Consider the following 13,658-nt stretch of genomic DNA (forward strand, 5'->3'; position numbering starts at 1 on the left):
TAAAGGCAGCATTTTTCTTCTTCACGGTGAAGTTTCAAAGCTGTATGGAGTCAATGTTCAGTTGTGAAATTTTGAAATAACAAGCATAACGTTTTGTTCCAAGTTACAAACGTTTTAATGTTATGAATAATCTTCACTCTCGAGGTGTTCATAACGCTGAAGTTCTTCTGTATTCACCTGAAAATATCATGATGCAAACATTCATATGACATTTCTCAAAAGAAGGTTATTTAACATTAATCCAAGTGCTTATATATATAAAAAAAAGAGGCTCTCCAAAGTAATGTAGGAAGAGTTACATGGCATGATTCCCCTCACAAACCACTGCACCTTTGACAGTAGCATGAGCTACTAAAGACATGGAACAGCACCCACTCTGGAGACAAGCTAGAACTAATATATGTAGTTTCATATCCTTATAAAACTGTCCAAGAGCCATTTCAACAAGAACCAAACTACGCATTTTCACTTCTAATGTGAAATCAGTGCTGCTGTATGCCTCGGAGGCGTGGCACATTGTCCAGAGCAACATTAAGAGAGTTCAGATGTTTGTCAATAAATTCATTAGACACATTCTCCAGCAAAAGTGGTACGATAGGATACCAAATGAAACCTTGTGGACCAAAACAAATCAGAAACCGATGGAGGTCCAGATTAAAAAGAGAAAATGGAGATGGGAAGGCCACATCCTGCATAAAGACTGTCAGGAATGTATCATGAGACAAGCGTTAGAATGGAATCCAAAGGGAAAGAGGAAAATGGGACATCCCAAACAAACATGGTGACGAAGCTTCCTGGACAAAGTAAAAGCAGCTGGCTTAACGTGGGATCAAATCAAGACTATCGCTAAGGATCACAAGAGATGGAGAATTACTGTAGAGGCCCTATGCTCCATTAGGAGTCCAAAGGACAGATTAGATAGATTGACTGATCAATCTGTCCTTACGGTCCTTTCGACCTCAGAAATCAAGAGATGCTGGAAGTGATCATCTCAGATCTGTTGACTAGGGATGTAAAATCCTTTTTAACTGGTTAATCGATTAAACCCCCACTGCAAACAGGGGCTGCTCCAGCTGGGCTGGAGCACCCCTCTCCTGTGAGGGGGGGCAGGGAGCTGTTCCAGCCCCCCCACTGGTTACCTGGAACTGGTAAGCCTCGCATGTTAAGGATGTGACTTACTGGTTACCCATTCACATCCCTACTGCTGACCCAAAATATATTCAGAGAATTTCAGTTTCTAGTGCATGACCATCATTTCTCCTTCACAAATTTGCCTCTGAAGAATAGGTGGAAGAAGAATAGCCAGATACGGAGAAAGGACAGCATGATGCACATAATCTTTTATGGTTCTTGCTGCTACCCACGATTTGTGGTCTGCAAGGTAAAGATCTCCTACAGTAGAGAGCTGCAAAAGCATCCAGATGAATGCAGAAGAACTTCGCATCATCAGATGTTAAAACAATTTTTAAAAATACCTAAAATGTTCCTTTCTTAAAAGCTTTAAAAAGTTTTAAATTCTATTATCTGAAACATATTTCCTTTTAATACAGAAGTATGGCTATTAATCCATCTAATACTAAGCTTTTCCTTTAATGTTAGAATTATGATAACTATGGTGGAGTTTTTAACTGAGCATTTAATTCACATGTTTTTTAGTATTAAGTTACAGAGCAGGAGAAAGCAGGGAAATATAAAATGTGTCTTATTTTACATGCTTCCCTTTCTGTGCTGAGAGAAAATTATATTTAATCTGTGAAACTTTGAATCCTTACTGTCTTCAATATCAACCATGTCCAAGGTTCACACCAACACATAGTATCTTTAAAAATTGCTTCACAGATGTACATGAAGCCAACCTACTTAATTACATGCACAATATATGTGCAATATGAAGTCTATAATATGCATGAAATACCAAAATAGCAAATATTAAAAAGTAATGTCCAGAGACCAGATAAATTAACCTGACAACATCTCAAGACTTCCTGGCAGAGGATGTCCATAAAACAAACCATTTTGAATAAGATTTGAATATGTTTATATTTCTGCCAATTTAGACACAGATATAAATAGTTCATCTCCTTCTCACGCTGATTTAATAAAAGAATAGCATGAGTCCTAAAAACAATATGAATCAAATCCTTCTTTATAAAATAACAGAAAATCCTGAATCTTAATGATAATGCTATTTTGAGAACATCTGTAGTCAAACCACACAATCTAGGAACAAGGAATATATTGAAACTATCACTTGAGGTGTCATACCTCAGAGGAGCTTTCAGATTCTTCCTGTGTACGTGCATTTTGACTTGCTCCTTGCTGACTGTGTTCAATGGTGGAGCGTGTTTGGTAGGTATGCTGGCGCTTGCGTTGGTTTCTTCTCAAAGATCGTCCACTGCCAGGTTGATAATCACTCTTTTGTTACGAGGGAAAAAAAAGACAAAGATAAGACCTTTTAGCAGTTAAGTGTGTGTGTGTGTGTGTGTGTGTGTGTGTGTGTGTACACCCACCCTTATTAAAAAGGACTGGATGAGGCCCAACTCTCAACAGAAAACCAGATTATCTGGAGTTCGGGCTGAAATGCCATCCCTAACTTAATCTGTTTTGCCAAAATATGCTGACAAAAATATTTGCCCATTGTGTTAAGAAGTGATTCTACTCTGAAAATTAGTTATTCAAAAACACCACTTTCTTGCGGAAGAGATGTTCCCTGTGACCTTGACTACAAGAGAGAAATTCTGAGAACTGCCTGGTTCCTCTAACGTTCTTAGAAAATACATGTATAAATGCCACAAGTACATGCCAAAAATCTAACAGTGAGACTAGACTTTCTTTCAATACCATTCTAAATACTATTTCAGTCAACAGAATTTTAGTACTAGTGTGGCTGTAGCTTGTTGGCATAAAAGCACAAGAGGTTCAAATAAGCCTTCCCACTACTGTTTAAGAAGAGAAAGGCTACTCTCTATTACCCCTGCCTGGCCCCAAAGAAAAACATAGGATGTTACTGATTATGCATCAGCAGCAACAAAGCCAATTTGACTTTCAGATCTCAGGATGAATTTGCAGAACTGACACTTGGAAAAAAGAATTTCATCTCTTTTTCTGATAAAAAAGATACATTGTTCATGTTTGTTAACGAAGTGAAAGTCTCCATCACTGAAAGAACCTTCAGGCAGGAACAGTTTGTATTTGTACAGCATCTAGCACAGTGAACCTCTAGGCACTAGGGCAATCCAAGTAATAATAGAAAGGAAGATGAGGACTGAAGGTCCCTGAAAAAGGATTCTATCAGCTGCCATATTTACATACAATGGGTGAAATCTAGGCCCAATTAAATCAATGGGAGGTTTTTCAATTACTTCAGTAGGGACAAGATTTTATTTAATACAGATGTATTTTAAATGGTGTTTTGCATTTTAACTAATGGCACTTTTAAAAAAGCCCTTACAGCAGAGTGTGTGAATTAGTGTGAATGCTGTAAGTATCATCTGGGGTGTGTCATCTTTAATGTGGATAACTTAAACTGGCTGTGTACGGTGCTGTTGCAATTTAGGGATCACAATGCCCAAACACTGGGACTTCACAAAGACTCAGAGGTTCCTGACAGCAGTTGCAGAATAGAGAGACATTATGTGAATCCTTTTAAAAAATGAGTAGATACCCACCCATATGTAATACTTAATTTGTCAAGCAGTCAGCCATTAGAATTATTTTTCAATTTAAAAGCTAATACATTTGGTCTTCAAAGTCAATGCATAACAAAGAATTCCTTGCATTCTTAAGAACCTAAAAATAGGTGAGGCCTTCATTCTGCAAAAAGAACAATCTGGCCAGACCTATCTCCATTAGCGTTAATGGGTAAGCATCACTCTTGCCAGGTTTAAATTAAGTGGGATTTTTATATCCCTTGTATACATCAACACAGAGCCCCACTAAAGAATGGGAAGCTCCATGTGGATGCAGGATTTGTCCATATGTTGCAAGCTGCAGGATCTAGAACTTACTACTAACATTTCTTTTTTCATCTTAGATGAGCCTTTATTCATTTAAACCATGTACTTCATTTTTACTTCATTTTTCCTCCCATACAACTGTTTAAACAAATTCTTCTGCAGCACAGACTAAATTAAAAATGGAATTACATAGAGCAAAACTAGAAAGATTGATTAGCAAGGATATCAAAATATCTAGAAAAAATGATGTTGGACATTTTTTGCACAGTATTTAAAATAGCTTCAACTTTTATTTTTCCCTTTTCTAGGGAAAATTACTCACTCTTTGCAAGGTGTAGGATGGTTTTCTCTTCTTTTCTACAGTATAAAGACTAACTTCCATATCACCTTTGGCAGTTCGGCATTCTTCCTGAACCCTAAAAACATATGACAGACGTTTAGATTCTTTACTAAATCATTAAATAGATCGACAATCTAGTTACTAATAGTGTTTAAAACATTATTTGTTTGCTTGTTACCAGCCAGGTGGGCATTAGCCCTCCTAGCACCCAGGGATTGATTTTTTTTTTAAACAAAACAAAACTCTTTTGATTAGTCATTTCCCTATAAAAGGAGAGCTGGTTGTATGTTTCATTAAGCATGATGACATATTAAAATTTTAAAAGCATGGTCAAGGGGAAAAAACTTTCAAGAAAAAGAACAGTCAAAATAAAACTGGCCCCAATAAGGTAAGAACAGAATATCTGAACCAGCAAAGAAGGAGTTAAATAACCATATAGGTAAGAAATTACCATCCTTCACATTCCAAAGCAGAATATAGCCCCAATTTTTAACTCTAAATCTGAAGAAAATATAGTACTGAAAAATCAGTTTCTTAAAAAAAATTCTCATTTTTGAAAGAGGCATCATTGAAACACTATATGACTGATTTATTCTTCCTACCCTAAACATGCTTTGGAATATTACATATAGATGCCAAGAAAAAAATAGATCACTTATAACATGATCTTTGTAATTCATACACTTTATGATGTTTGTAACAATTGATTCCACATGCACAGCACATATTGGAATAATTTGTTTCATATTTCTTGATTAAAACAATCTGTTTCAGTATTTTTGTCCTGCAATAGAATGGAGCTGTTTCCAAAAGAAGTTCAGAATCAATGGCTTCATCTTACCTGCAAACCCCTGAATGCAGCTCATTCACCACTACTCTTCTGCTCCATGCCATAAGATCTCTTTCTGTGGCCATCTGACTGCGAGGAGCATTGTGATGCATTTGCCGGACCCCCTCAATCTGACCACTACGTCTGAGACCAACATTTGGTGGGGAATCCAAACTTGGACTTCTAAGAGCTAAAACACAAACACAAAGATCTTTTTTGCTTTCATTTCTGTGCATAAAAATTTAGAGCTAGACAGAGTTTCTTCTCAGAGGCTACGTCTACATTACGAGTTTTGTCGGCAAAAAATATGATGAGGAACTAATTTGCATGAGTCACAATATCATTTGCATATTTTCTGTCAATCCATTTTTGCACAAAAACAAGCAGCATGGATGTTTTCTTTTTCCACAAAACCCCCTTTTTCTGCAAGAAACCCCAGCGCAAAAACGGATCAGCAGAAAATATGCAAATGAGATTGTGACTCATGCAAATGAGTCCCTCATTAGCATATTTTTTCCAAGAAAACTCATAGTGTAGACATAGCCACGGTGCGTCTACACTACAGGGCTTAACTCGAAATAAGCTATACAAACTGAGCTACTTCAACTGAGTATCTTATTTTGAAATGGTTTATTTTGAAATAGGGAGTGCCTACACAGTACTTATTTTGAAATAGAGCACTCTTCCTCCGACTTTCCTTATTCCTCGTACAATGAGGGTTACAGGAGTCAGAGTAAGAAGTCATCCAGCTTGACAGTATTTTGACACTATTTTGAAATAACTGCCTGCTGTATAGACACAGACTAAGTTATTTCAGAATAGCGCTAATTATTTCAAAATAGTGTTGCAGTGTAGATGTACCCTCAGTCCTCTGTAAGTGGAAGAGCATAGTTGCACTGGCCCAGGAGAAAGCAGTTTTGTCATAGTTACTGATCAACTGAATATCAGCCATTATTATAGGCCTGCCAACTGTCTAATCTCACAAACCCAAATATCTTGGGCCCTGCCCCTTCCCTGCTCACTCCATCCCTCTTCCCTCTGTTGCCCGCTCTTCCTCACCCACACTCACTTTCACTGGAATGGGGCATGGAGCTGGGCTGTGGAAGGAAGTGTGGACTCTGGTCTGTGGGTCAGGGGTTTGAAGTACAGAAGAGGCCCTGGGCTGAGCTTGAGGTACGAAGTTAAGGTGCCCGCCCTAGCCCCATGCTGCTCCCCAGAAGTGGCTAGCACATCCCTTCCAAAGGCCCCTAGGCAAGAGAGACCAGATGGCTCTGTGGCCTTAGTTCCCAGCCAAAGGGAGATGCAGAGTTGTTGCTTAGAGTGGGGGCAGCACAGCGATGCCTTGGCCCATCCTTCAAGGCCTGCAGGGAGGAACATACCAACCACTTCTGGGAGCACTGCAGGGCCAGGACAGGTAGGGAGCCTCTTTAGCTCTCTGTACCACTGGTCTTTAGCGGCCGATTTCCCAGTTTTGCTTCAGGAGCATCCTGGAGATCAAGTCCAATTATGGGAGATATCCAGCAAAATCATGAGGGCTCGCAACCCTAGACTAACATGAGCTGAAGGGTTTTGATATTTTCAATGAATACGTAGGAAGAGCTACTTCACTATGTTGCTGGAATGTTACCAACCACTTCGAAACTAATTAAAAAACAATCAGTCTGTGCTGTGACTTTCTAAAGTACAGAAGGTTTTCTAGGAAATTTCTTGGCCAAGTAATGGGTTTTTGTAAGTGCTGATGGACCAAAGGCCCATTGATTTTCAACAGTACTTTTATTTAGGAGCTTTTGAAAATTAAATTGCTATAGGTTTCAACACATTTCCTAGAGCCTTGCACGGATACAAAATTTGATCCACATCTGCAAAAATAAGTGGTGAATATTCACATTGACATGGATACCCATGGATATAAAGCAGATATCTGCAAATTTCCGGGATTCTAGATACAAAATTTGTATCTGCATCCACATCCATAATCGCAAAAATGAGCTATGGATATCTGCATCCACATCCGCAGATACCTGCAGATATAAACCAGATATCCACAGCTTTGCAGGGCTCTATATTAGTGTTCCCTTCTAAGATTTTCCATACATGAGCGGAGTGAGTTTTGTCTTCTGCACCAATATTGGGGTCATGTGCGCTTCTTCAGGTATGTGCCACAGTGGTACCCACCAGTTACTAACAAATATTTTTTATATATTTTTAAATGCTATGGAAGAAAGAATACTAAAATATGGGATAATTAACTTTAAATAATAATATGAAATCAAAAAAATACTGCAACATTTTCAGTAGCCATGAAACTAATGTATGCCAAAGAAGGGGAATTATAAATCTGTTCAGTCTAATGTGTCACTTATATTAAGTTTCCTGAAAATGTGAATCAAAATCCTACAACTGAAAACATACTGGGCTTCTTCATTTTCAACATCAAAGAAGCTATAATTATGAATAAAAGGAGATACTCCTGCTATTGCTCTCCTGAGTAGTTCATTGCTTGATATGCGTGTTTGTTTACTGCTCTCCTACATCTGCCTGACTCCATACACACCCATATATATATACACACACACACACACACACACACACACCACACACACACACACACACACACACAAAGGTATATCACAAGCACACCTTCATTCATTGTATTTTGTGCTAGGGATTGAGTTTACAGCTCTTGGTCACATATTTCAGTGATTATAGAAGATTTTGTACGCAAATAGTTTTTAAATGTGGGAATACAAAAGATAAATCAGACTCCTAAGAAGGAGTACAGTAGTCTTGAGAGGCTGAGAGTCACTGATCTAATAATAGTCCTTTTTGGGCTCTTGAATTTATGAATTACATGCTTGATGGTTTGTAGTCTGATTTTTTCAGCTATTTTATCTTGGATAACCCTGACATTAATTCTAGTTGTCTTGTTCTATACCAGGGCTATTCAACTGTGGAAGCCCCGAGAGCCACAATGATACTCACAACACATGCTAAGGGCCGCAACTTAAGTGTGGTTGCATATATATGGAAGTATATAAGCAAATATATGCAAATAGAGTCTTTCACACTGACGGGCATGAATACAAGGCACTTCCCACAATGCCCCGGCGCCTCCTCCCAGGGGGTTAGAAACAGCAACACCCTGTACTCAGCTGTTCCAACCAGCCCATCCGCTTGCATCTTTCACTGCTCACCCCGCCTGGGAGTGTGTTCCCAGTGGAGGCCTTGTTCAAAGGATCCTACATGCGGGCCGTGTGTTGAGCCCTCTGTAAATCCAAACTGCATCGTGGGCCACAAACAAACAGGCTGATGTTAAGTAACCCTGCTCTATACTATATCTTCCTTATGTTGTGATGAGTTAGTAGATCATGAGTTAAAAGTATATTCAGAAAAGATACTATTTGTTTTAGATATTTGATTTTAACTTTTGGCTATTTGAAAACGTTTAATTAAAAGTGTTTAGACTAAATATGATTTTTTAAAAATTTAAAGGCTAATTTTAAAACTAATTAAAATGAGAAAGCCTACTGGGTTTGACATAATAATTTAAGAAATTCAGCCATTTTAATAAAACCAGTTCATGAATTAAAAATGGTTAACTAAGGCAAAGAAAATAGGGAAAATCAAACCACAGTGCATTTGAGTTCAAGCGATGTCCTCATTGAAGTGCAAGTGATGACCCACCCGCCAGATCTTGAACTGGGGCCGGTGAGGCTGTCTCAGGCCAGCAGGGACAGCCTAACCGCGTGGGCCACAGCATCAGCCAGCACAAAGGAGGCAGCCTCATGCCACCACTTGGCCAGCCAGAGTCTGTCTTCCTTTGTTTAGTCAAGTGGGGATAAGATGATGCTGGGCAACACTAATACTACAGCTATCCCTCTTTTCGGTTTACCTGGTCATTTGGAAGTGAGATTATCTAATTTCTATATGCACAAATATCGCATATGCAAAGTAGGCTCATAATTGTGCAAAACTGTGTTCTAATCTAGTTCAGAGTGGCCAACCCACTAGAGATGAAGAGCCAAAATAGTGGTGGATACAGTGCAAAGAGCCAAGGGAAAAAGGCTGCTAAGAAAAAGAGGGGGGGGGGGAGCACTAGCCGCTGCATTTTGTCGAGAAAAAAAAAGAAAAAAAAGGGGGGAGGGGAGAGGAGGCCCGGCCACAGCCCTTTTAAGGGCAGCCATTGTGAAGGCGGCCATTTTGAAGTCTGTACTGGCATCCCGTGCCCCCTTCAGAGCTCCGAGCTGTGGGTGCGGGAGCCGCAGTTTTTTCTTTGAAGAGCCTCGTGTGGCTCAGGAGCCACAGGTTGGCTACCCCGATCTAGTTCTTAAACTTCCAAATAGACTGATGTGTAAATACTTCACTGAGATGAATATAGGCAAGTTGTGTGTCTCACATCTACTGTTTGAGGTAGCCTGCAAATTCTGGAAGACAACAGAGCATCAATTTTCCATCAGTTTACATTTAGTTCATGTTTGGAAGGTTATCTTCACAACCATATGAACTTGACTTTTTTTTTTTAAATGAAAACCAGCACTTTGCAAAATTTAAAAGCATCATAAAGGCCAGATAAGAACCTCAAGCAGGCTGTGAGTCACGTATTTGGAACCACTGATTTAGATCAAAGTGAAATGAGGTGTTCTGTTGATGTAATCCTTTCCTATCACTTCTTTGGTTAGGCAGTTCTAAGCATACTGCTCCCACAGAGCTCAACCAGTAACAGATAGTTTAAACATAAACAAGTCACTCATTTCTACAACCAGATTACTAGCAAATGTACAGTAAACTTTGAGCACTTTGGATATTATGCATAAACTGATTTGTGATTAGATAACGTACAGCACACATCCATAGCATCTGTTACAACAGACAATAAGCTGCTTTGTGATCAGCTGGTCAAATCTAATTGGGTTTGATCTAGCTTTTAATCATGGTCTATATAAGGAAAATTCACTGAAACAGAACACTTGAACAGGAGAACAAATGCAAGCTTTGAAATGAAACACTGGGACAAAACAAATATGTTTGTATATTTTATAAACACTTAATCACATAGATAGCAGCAAGAAAGAATTTGCTTTTCACAGCTTAGTGAAAGTCCTAAGTCCTAATACCTTTACCTACTTGTTAAATGTACCCTCTTATGGTGACATTACAATATGAAAAATTAGGAAGCATCATCCCTGCAGAGAATAAATGATAATGAGGGAGTTCCACGAGCACCACCCCCAAAATAAAAAGATGGGTAGTGGTGGTTGGGTACTCCCTCCTAAGAGGGACGGAGTCATCTATCTGCCATCCAGACCTGGAATCTCGAGAAGCGTGCTCCTTATCAGGAGCTAGAATTTAGGATGTAACCGACAGTCTTTCAAAACTGATCAGAGGGGTAGCCGTGTTAGTCTAAATCTGCAAAAGCGGCGAGGAGTCCTGTGGCACCTTATAGACTAACTGAAGTGTAGGAGCATAAGCTTTCGTGGGCAAAGACCCACTTCGTCAGATGCATGTAGACGAAGTGGGTCTTTGCCCACGAAAGCTTATGCTCCTACACTTCAGTTAGTCTATAAGGTGCCACAGGACTCCTCGCCACTTTCAAAACTGATTAAACCTTGTATCGCTACCCCTTCCTGCTTCTCTATGTGGGAACTAATGATATGGCCAAGAATGACCTTGAGCAGGTCACTGCAGATTATGTAGCGCTGGGAAGAAGGATCAAGGAATTTGAAGCACGAGTGGTGTTCTCGTCCATTTTCCCTGTTGAAGGAAAAGGTCCAGGTAGAGATCTTCGATCGTAGAAATAAATGCGTGGTTGTGCAGGTGGTGTCGGGAGAGGGGGCTTTGGTTTCTTCGACCATGAGACTCTGTTCCAGGCACAAGAATTGTTAGGAAAAGATGGGATCCACCTAACCAAGAAAGGAAAGAGCATCTTCACAGGCAGGCTTGCAAATCTAGTGAGGAGGGCTTTAAACTAGATTTGTTAAGGGACGGCTTGCTCAGGAAGGATAGACAGGGAAAAAAAGGGAGGAGGGGTTGCTTTATACATTAAAAATGAACACACTTGGAGTGAGGTGGAGGTGGGCATAGGAGATGGAAATGTTGAGAGTCTCTGGGTTAGGCTAAAAGGGATTAAAAATAAAGGTGATGTCATGCTATTAGTCGACTACAGGCCAACTACCCAGGTGGAAGAAGTGGATGAGGTTTTTTTTTAAACAACTAACAAAATCATCCAAAGCCCAAGATTTGGTGGTGATGGGGGACTTCAACTATCCAGATATACGTTGGGAAAATAACACTGCAGGGCACAAACTATCCAATAAATTCTTGGACTGCATTGGAGACTTTTTATTTCAGAAGGTTGAAAAAGCTACCAGGGAGAAAGCTGTTCTAGATTTGATCCTGACAAATAGGGAGGAACTGGTTGAGAATTTGAAAGTGGAAGGCAGCTTGGGTGAAAGTGATCATGAAATCATAGAGTTCACAATTCTAAGGAAGGGTAGAAGGGAGAACAGCAAAAGAGACACAATGGATTTCAGGAAGGCGGATTTTGGTAAGCTCAGACAGCTGATAGGTAAGGTCCCATGGGAATCGAGACTGAGAGGAAAAACAACTGAGGAGAGTTGGCAGTTTTTCAAAGGGACATTGTTAAGGGCCCAAAAGCAAGCTATTCCAATGTGTCGGAAAGATAGAAAATATGGCAAAAGACCGCCTTGGCTTAACCACGAGATCCTGAATGATCTAAAAATAAAAAAAAGGAGTCATATAAAAAATGGAAAGTAGGACAAATTACAAAGGATGAATATAGGCAAACAGCACAGGAATGCAGGGGCAAGATTAGAAAGGCAAAGGTACAGAATGAGCTCAAATTAGCTACGGGAATAAAGGGAAACAAGAAGACATTTTATAAATATATTAGAAGCAAGAGGAAGACCAAGGAGAGGGTAGGCCCACTGATCAGTGGAGAGGGAGAAACAGTAACAGGAAACTTGGAAATGGCAGAGATGCTCAATGACTTCTTTGTTTCAGTCTTTACCGAGAAGTCTGTAGGAATGCCTTACATAGTGAATGCCAGTGGAAAGGGGGTAATTTTAGAAGGTAAAATAAAAAAAGAACAAGTTAAAAATCACCTAGAAAAGTTAGATGCCTGCAAGTCACCAGGGCCTGATGAAATGCATCCTAGAATGCTCAAGGAGATGATAGGGGAGATATCTGAGCCTCTAGCTACCATCTTTGGAAAACCATGGGAGACAGGAGAGGTTACAGAGGACTGGAAAAGGGCAAATATAGTGCCCATCTATAAAAAGGGAAATAAGAACAACCCAGGAAACTACAGACCAGTTAGTTTAACTTCTGTGCCAGGGAAGATAACGGAGCAAGTTATTAAGGAAATCATCTGTAAACACTTGGAAAGTGGCAATGTGATAGGGAACAGCCAGCATGGTTTTGTAAAGAACAAATCATGTCAAACCAATCTGATAGCTTTCTTTAATAGGATAACGAGTCTTGTGGATAAGGGAGAAGCGGTGGATGTGGTATACCTAGACTTTAGTAAGGTGTTTGATACGGTCTCGCATGATATTCTTATCAATAAACTAGGGAAATACAACTTAGATGGGGCTACAATAAGGTGGGTGCATAACTGGCTGGATAACCGTACTCAGAGTGTAGTTATTAATGGTTCACAATCCTGCTGGAAAGGCATAACAAGTGGGGTTTCGCAGGGCTCTGTTTTGGGACCAGCTCTGTTCAATATCTTCATCAACAATTTAGATATTGGTATAGAAAGTACGCTTATTAAGTTTGCAGATGATACCAAGCTGGGAGAGGTTGTGACTAATCTGGAGGATAGGGACATAATTCAAAATGACCTGGACGAATTGGAGAAATGGTCTGAGATAAATAGGATGAAGTTTAATAAAGACAAATGCAAAGTGCTCCACTTAGGAAGGAACAATCAGTTTCACACATACAGAATGGGAAGCGATGGTCTGGGAAGGAGTACCGCAGAAAGGGATCTAGGGGTTATAGTGGACCACAAGTTAAATATGAGTCAGCAGTGTGATACTGTTGCAAAGAAAGCAAACATGATTCTGTGAGGCATTAACAGGTGTGTTGTGAGCAAGACACGAGAAGTCATTCTTCCGCTCTACTCTATTCTCAGGAATAATCAACATGGATTCACCAAGGGCAAGTCATGCCTGACCAATCTTATTAGCTTCTATGATGAGGTAACTGGCTCTGTGGACATGGGAAAGTCAGTGGATGTGATATATCTTGACTTTAGCAAGGCTTTTGATACGGTCTCCCACAATGTTCTTGCCAGCAAGTTAAGGGAATATGGATTGGATAAATGGACTGTAAGGTGGATGGAAAGCTGGCTAGATTGTCGGGCTCAACGGGACCTGAGGATTACAGTGGATGAGAAGCTGGATATGAGTCAACAGTGTGCCCTTGTAGCCAAGAAGGTGAATGCAATATTGGGTTGCATTAGGAGGAGTATTGCCAGCAGATTTAGAGAAGTGATTATTCCCCTTTATTC

At 39.8% G+C, this 13,658-nt stretch overlaps 1 protein-coding gene across 2 annotated transcripts in view; it reads right to left on the reverse strand.

Moving 5' to 3' along the window:
• Positions 1-13,658, reverse strand: part of BRWD3 (bromodomain and WD repeat domain containing 3) — a 126,219-nt gene that overhangs the window by 41,238 nt on the left and 71,323 nt on the right. For both annotated transcript variants that reach the window (XM_075940777.2, XM_075940778.2), the window contains 3 exons: positions 5,138-5,315; positions 4,279-4,372; positions 2,266-2,415 (listed from right to left, as the gene is read on the reverse strand). In XM_075940777.2, the coding sequence (XP_075796892.2) occupies positions 2,266-2,415; positions 4,279-4,372; positions 5,138-5,315 (422 nt within the window). The remainder of the gene's footprint in view (positions 1-2,265; positions 2,416-4,278; positions 4,373-5,137; positions 5,316-13,658) is intronic.

Source organism: Pelodiscus sinensis, chromosome 13 (genome assembly GCF_052426305.1).
Source record: "Pelodiscus sinensis isolate ZL-2025 chromosome 13, ASM5242630v1, whole genome shotgun sequence".
In the NCBI taxonomy this organism is placed as follows: Eukaryota; Metazoa; Chordata; order Testudines; family Trionychidae; genus Pelodiscus; species Pelodiscus sinensis.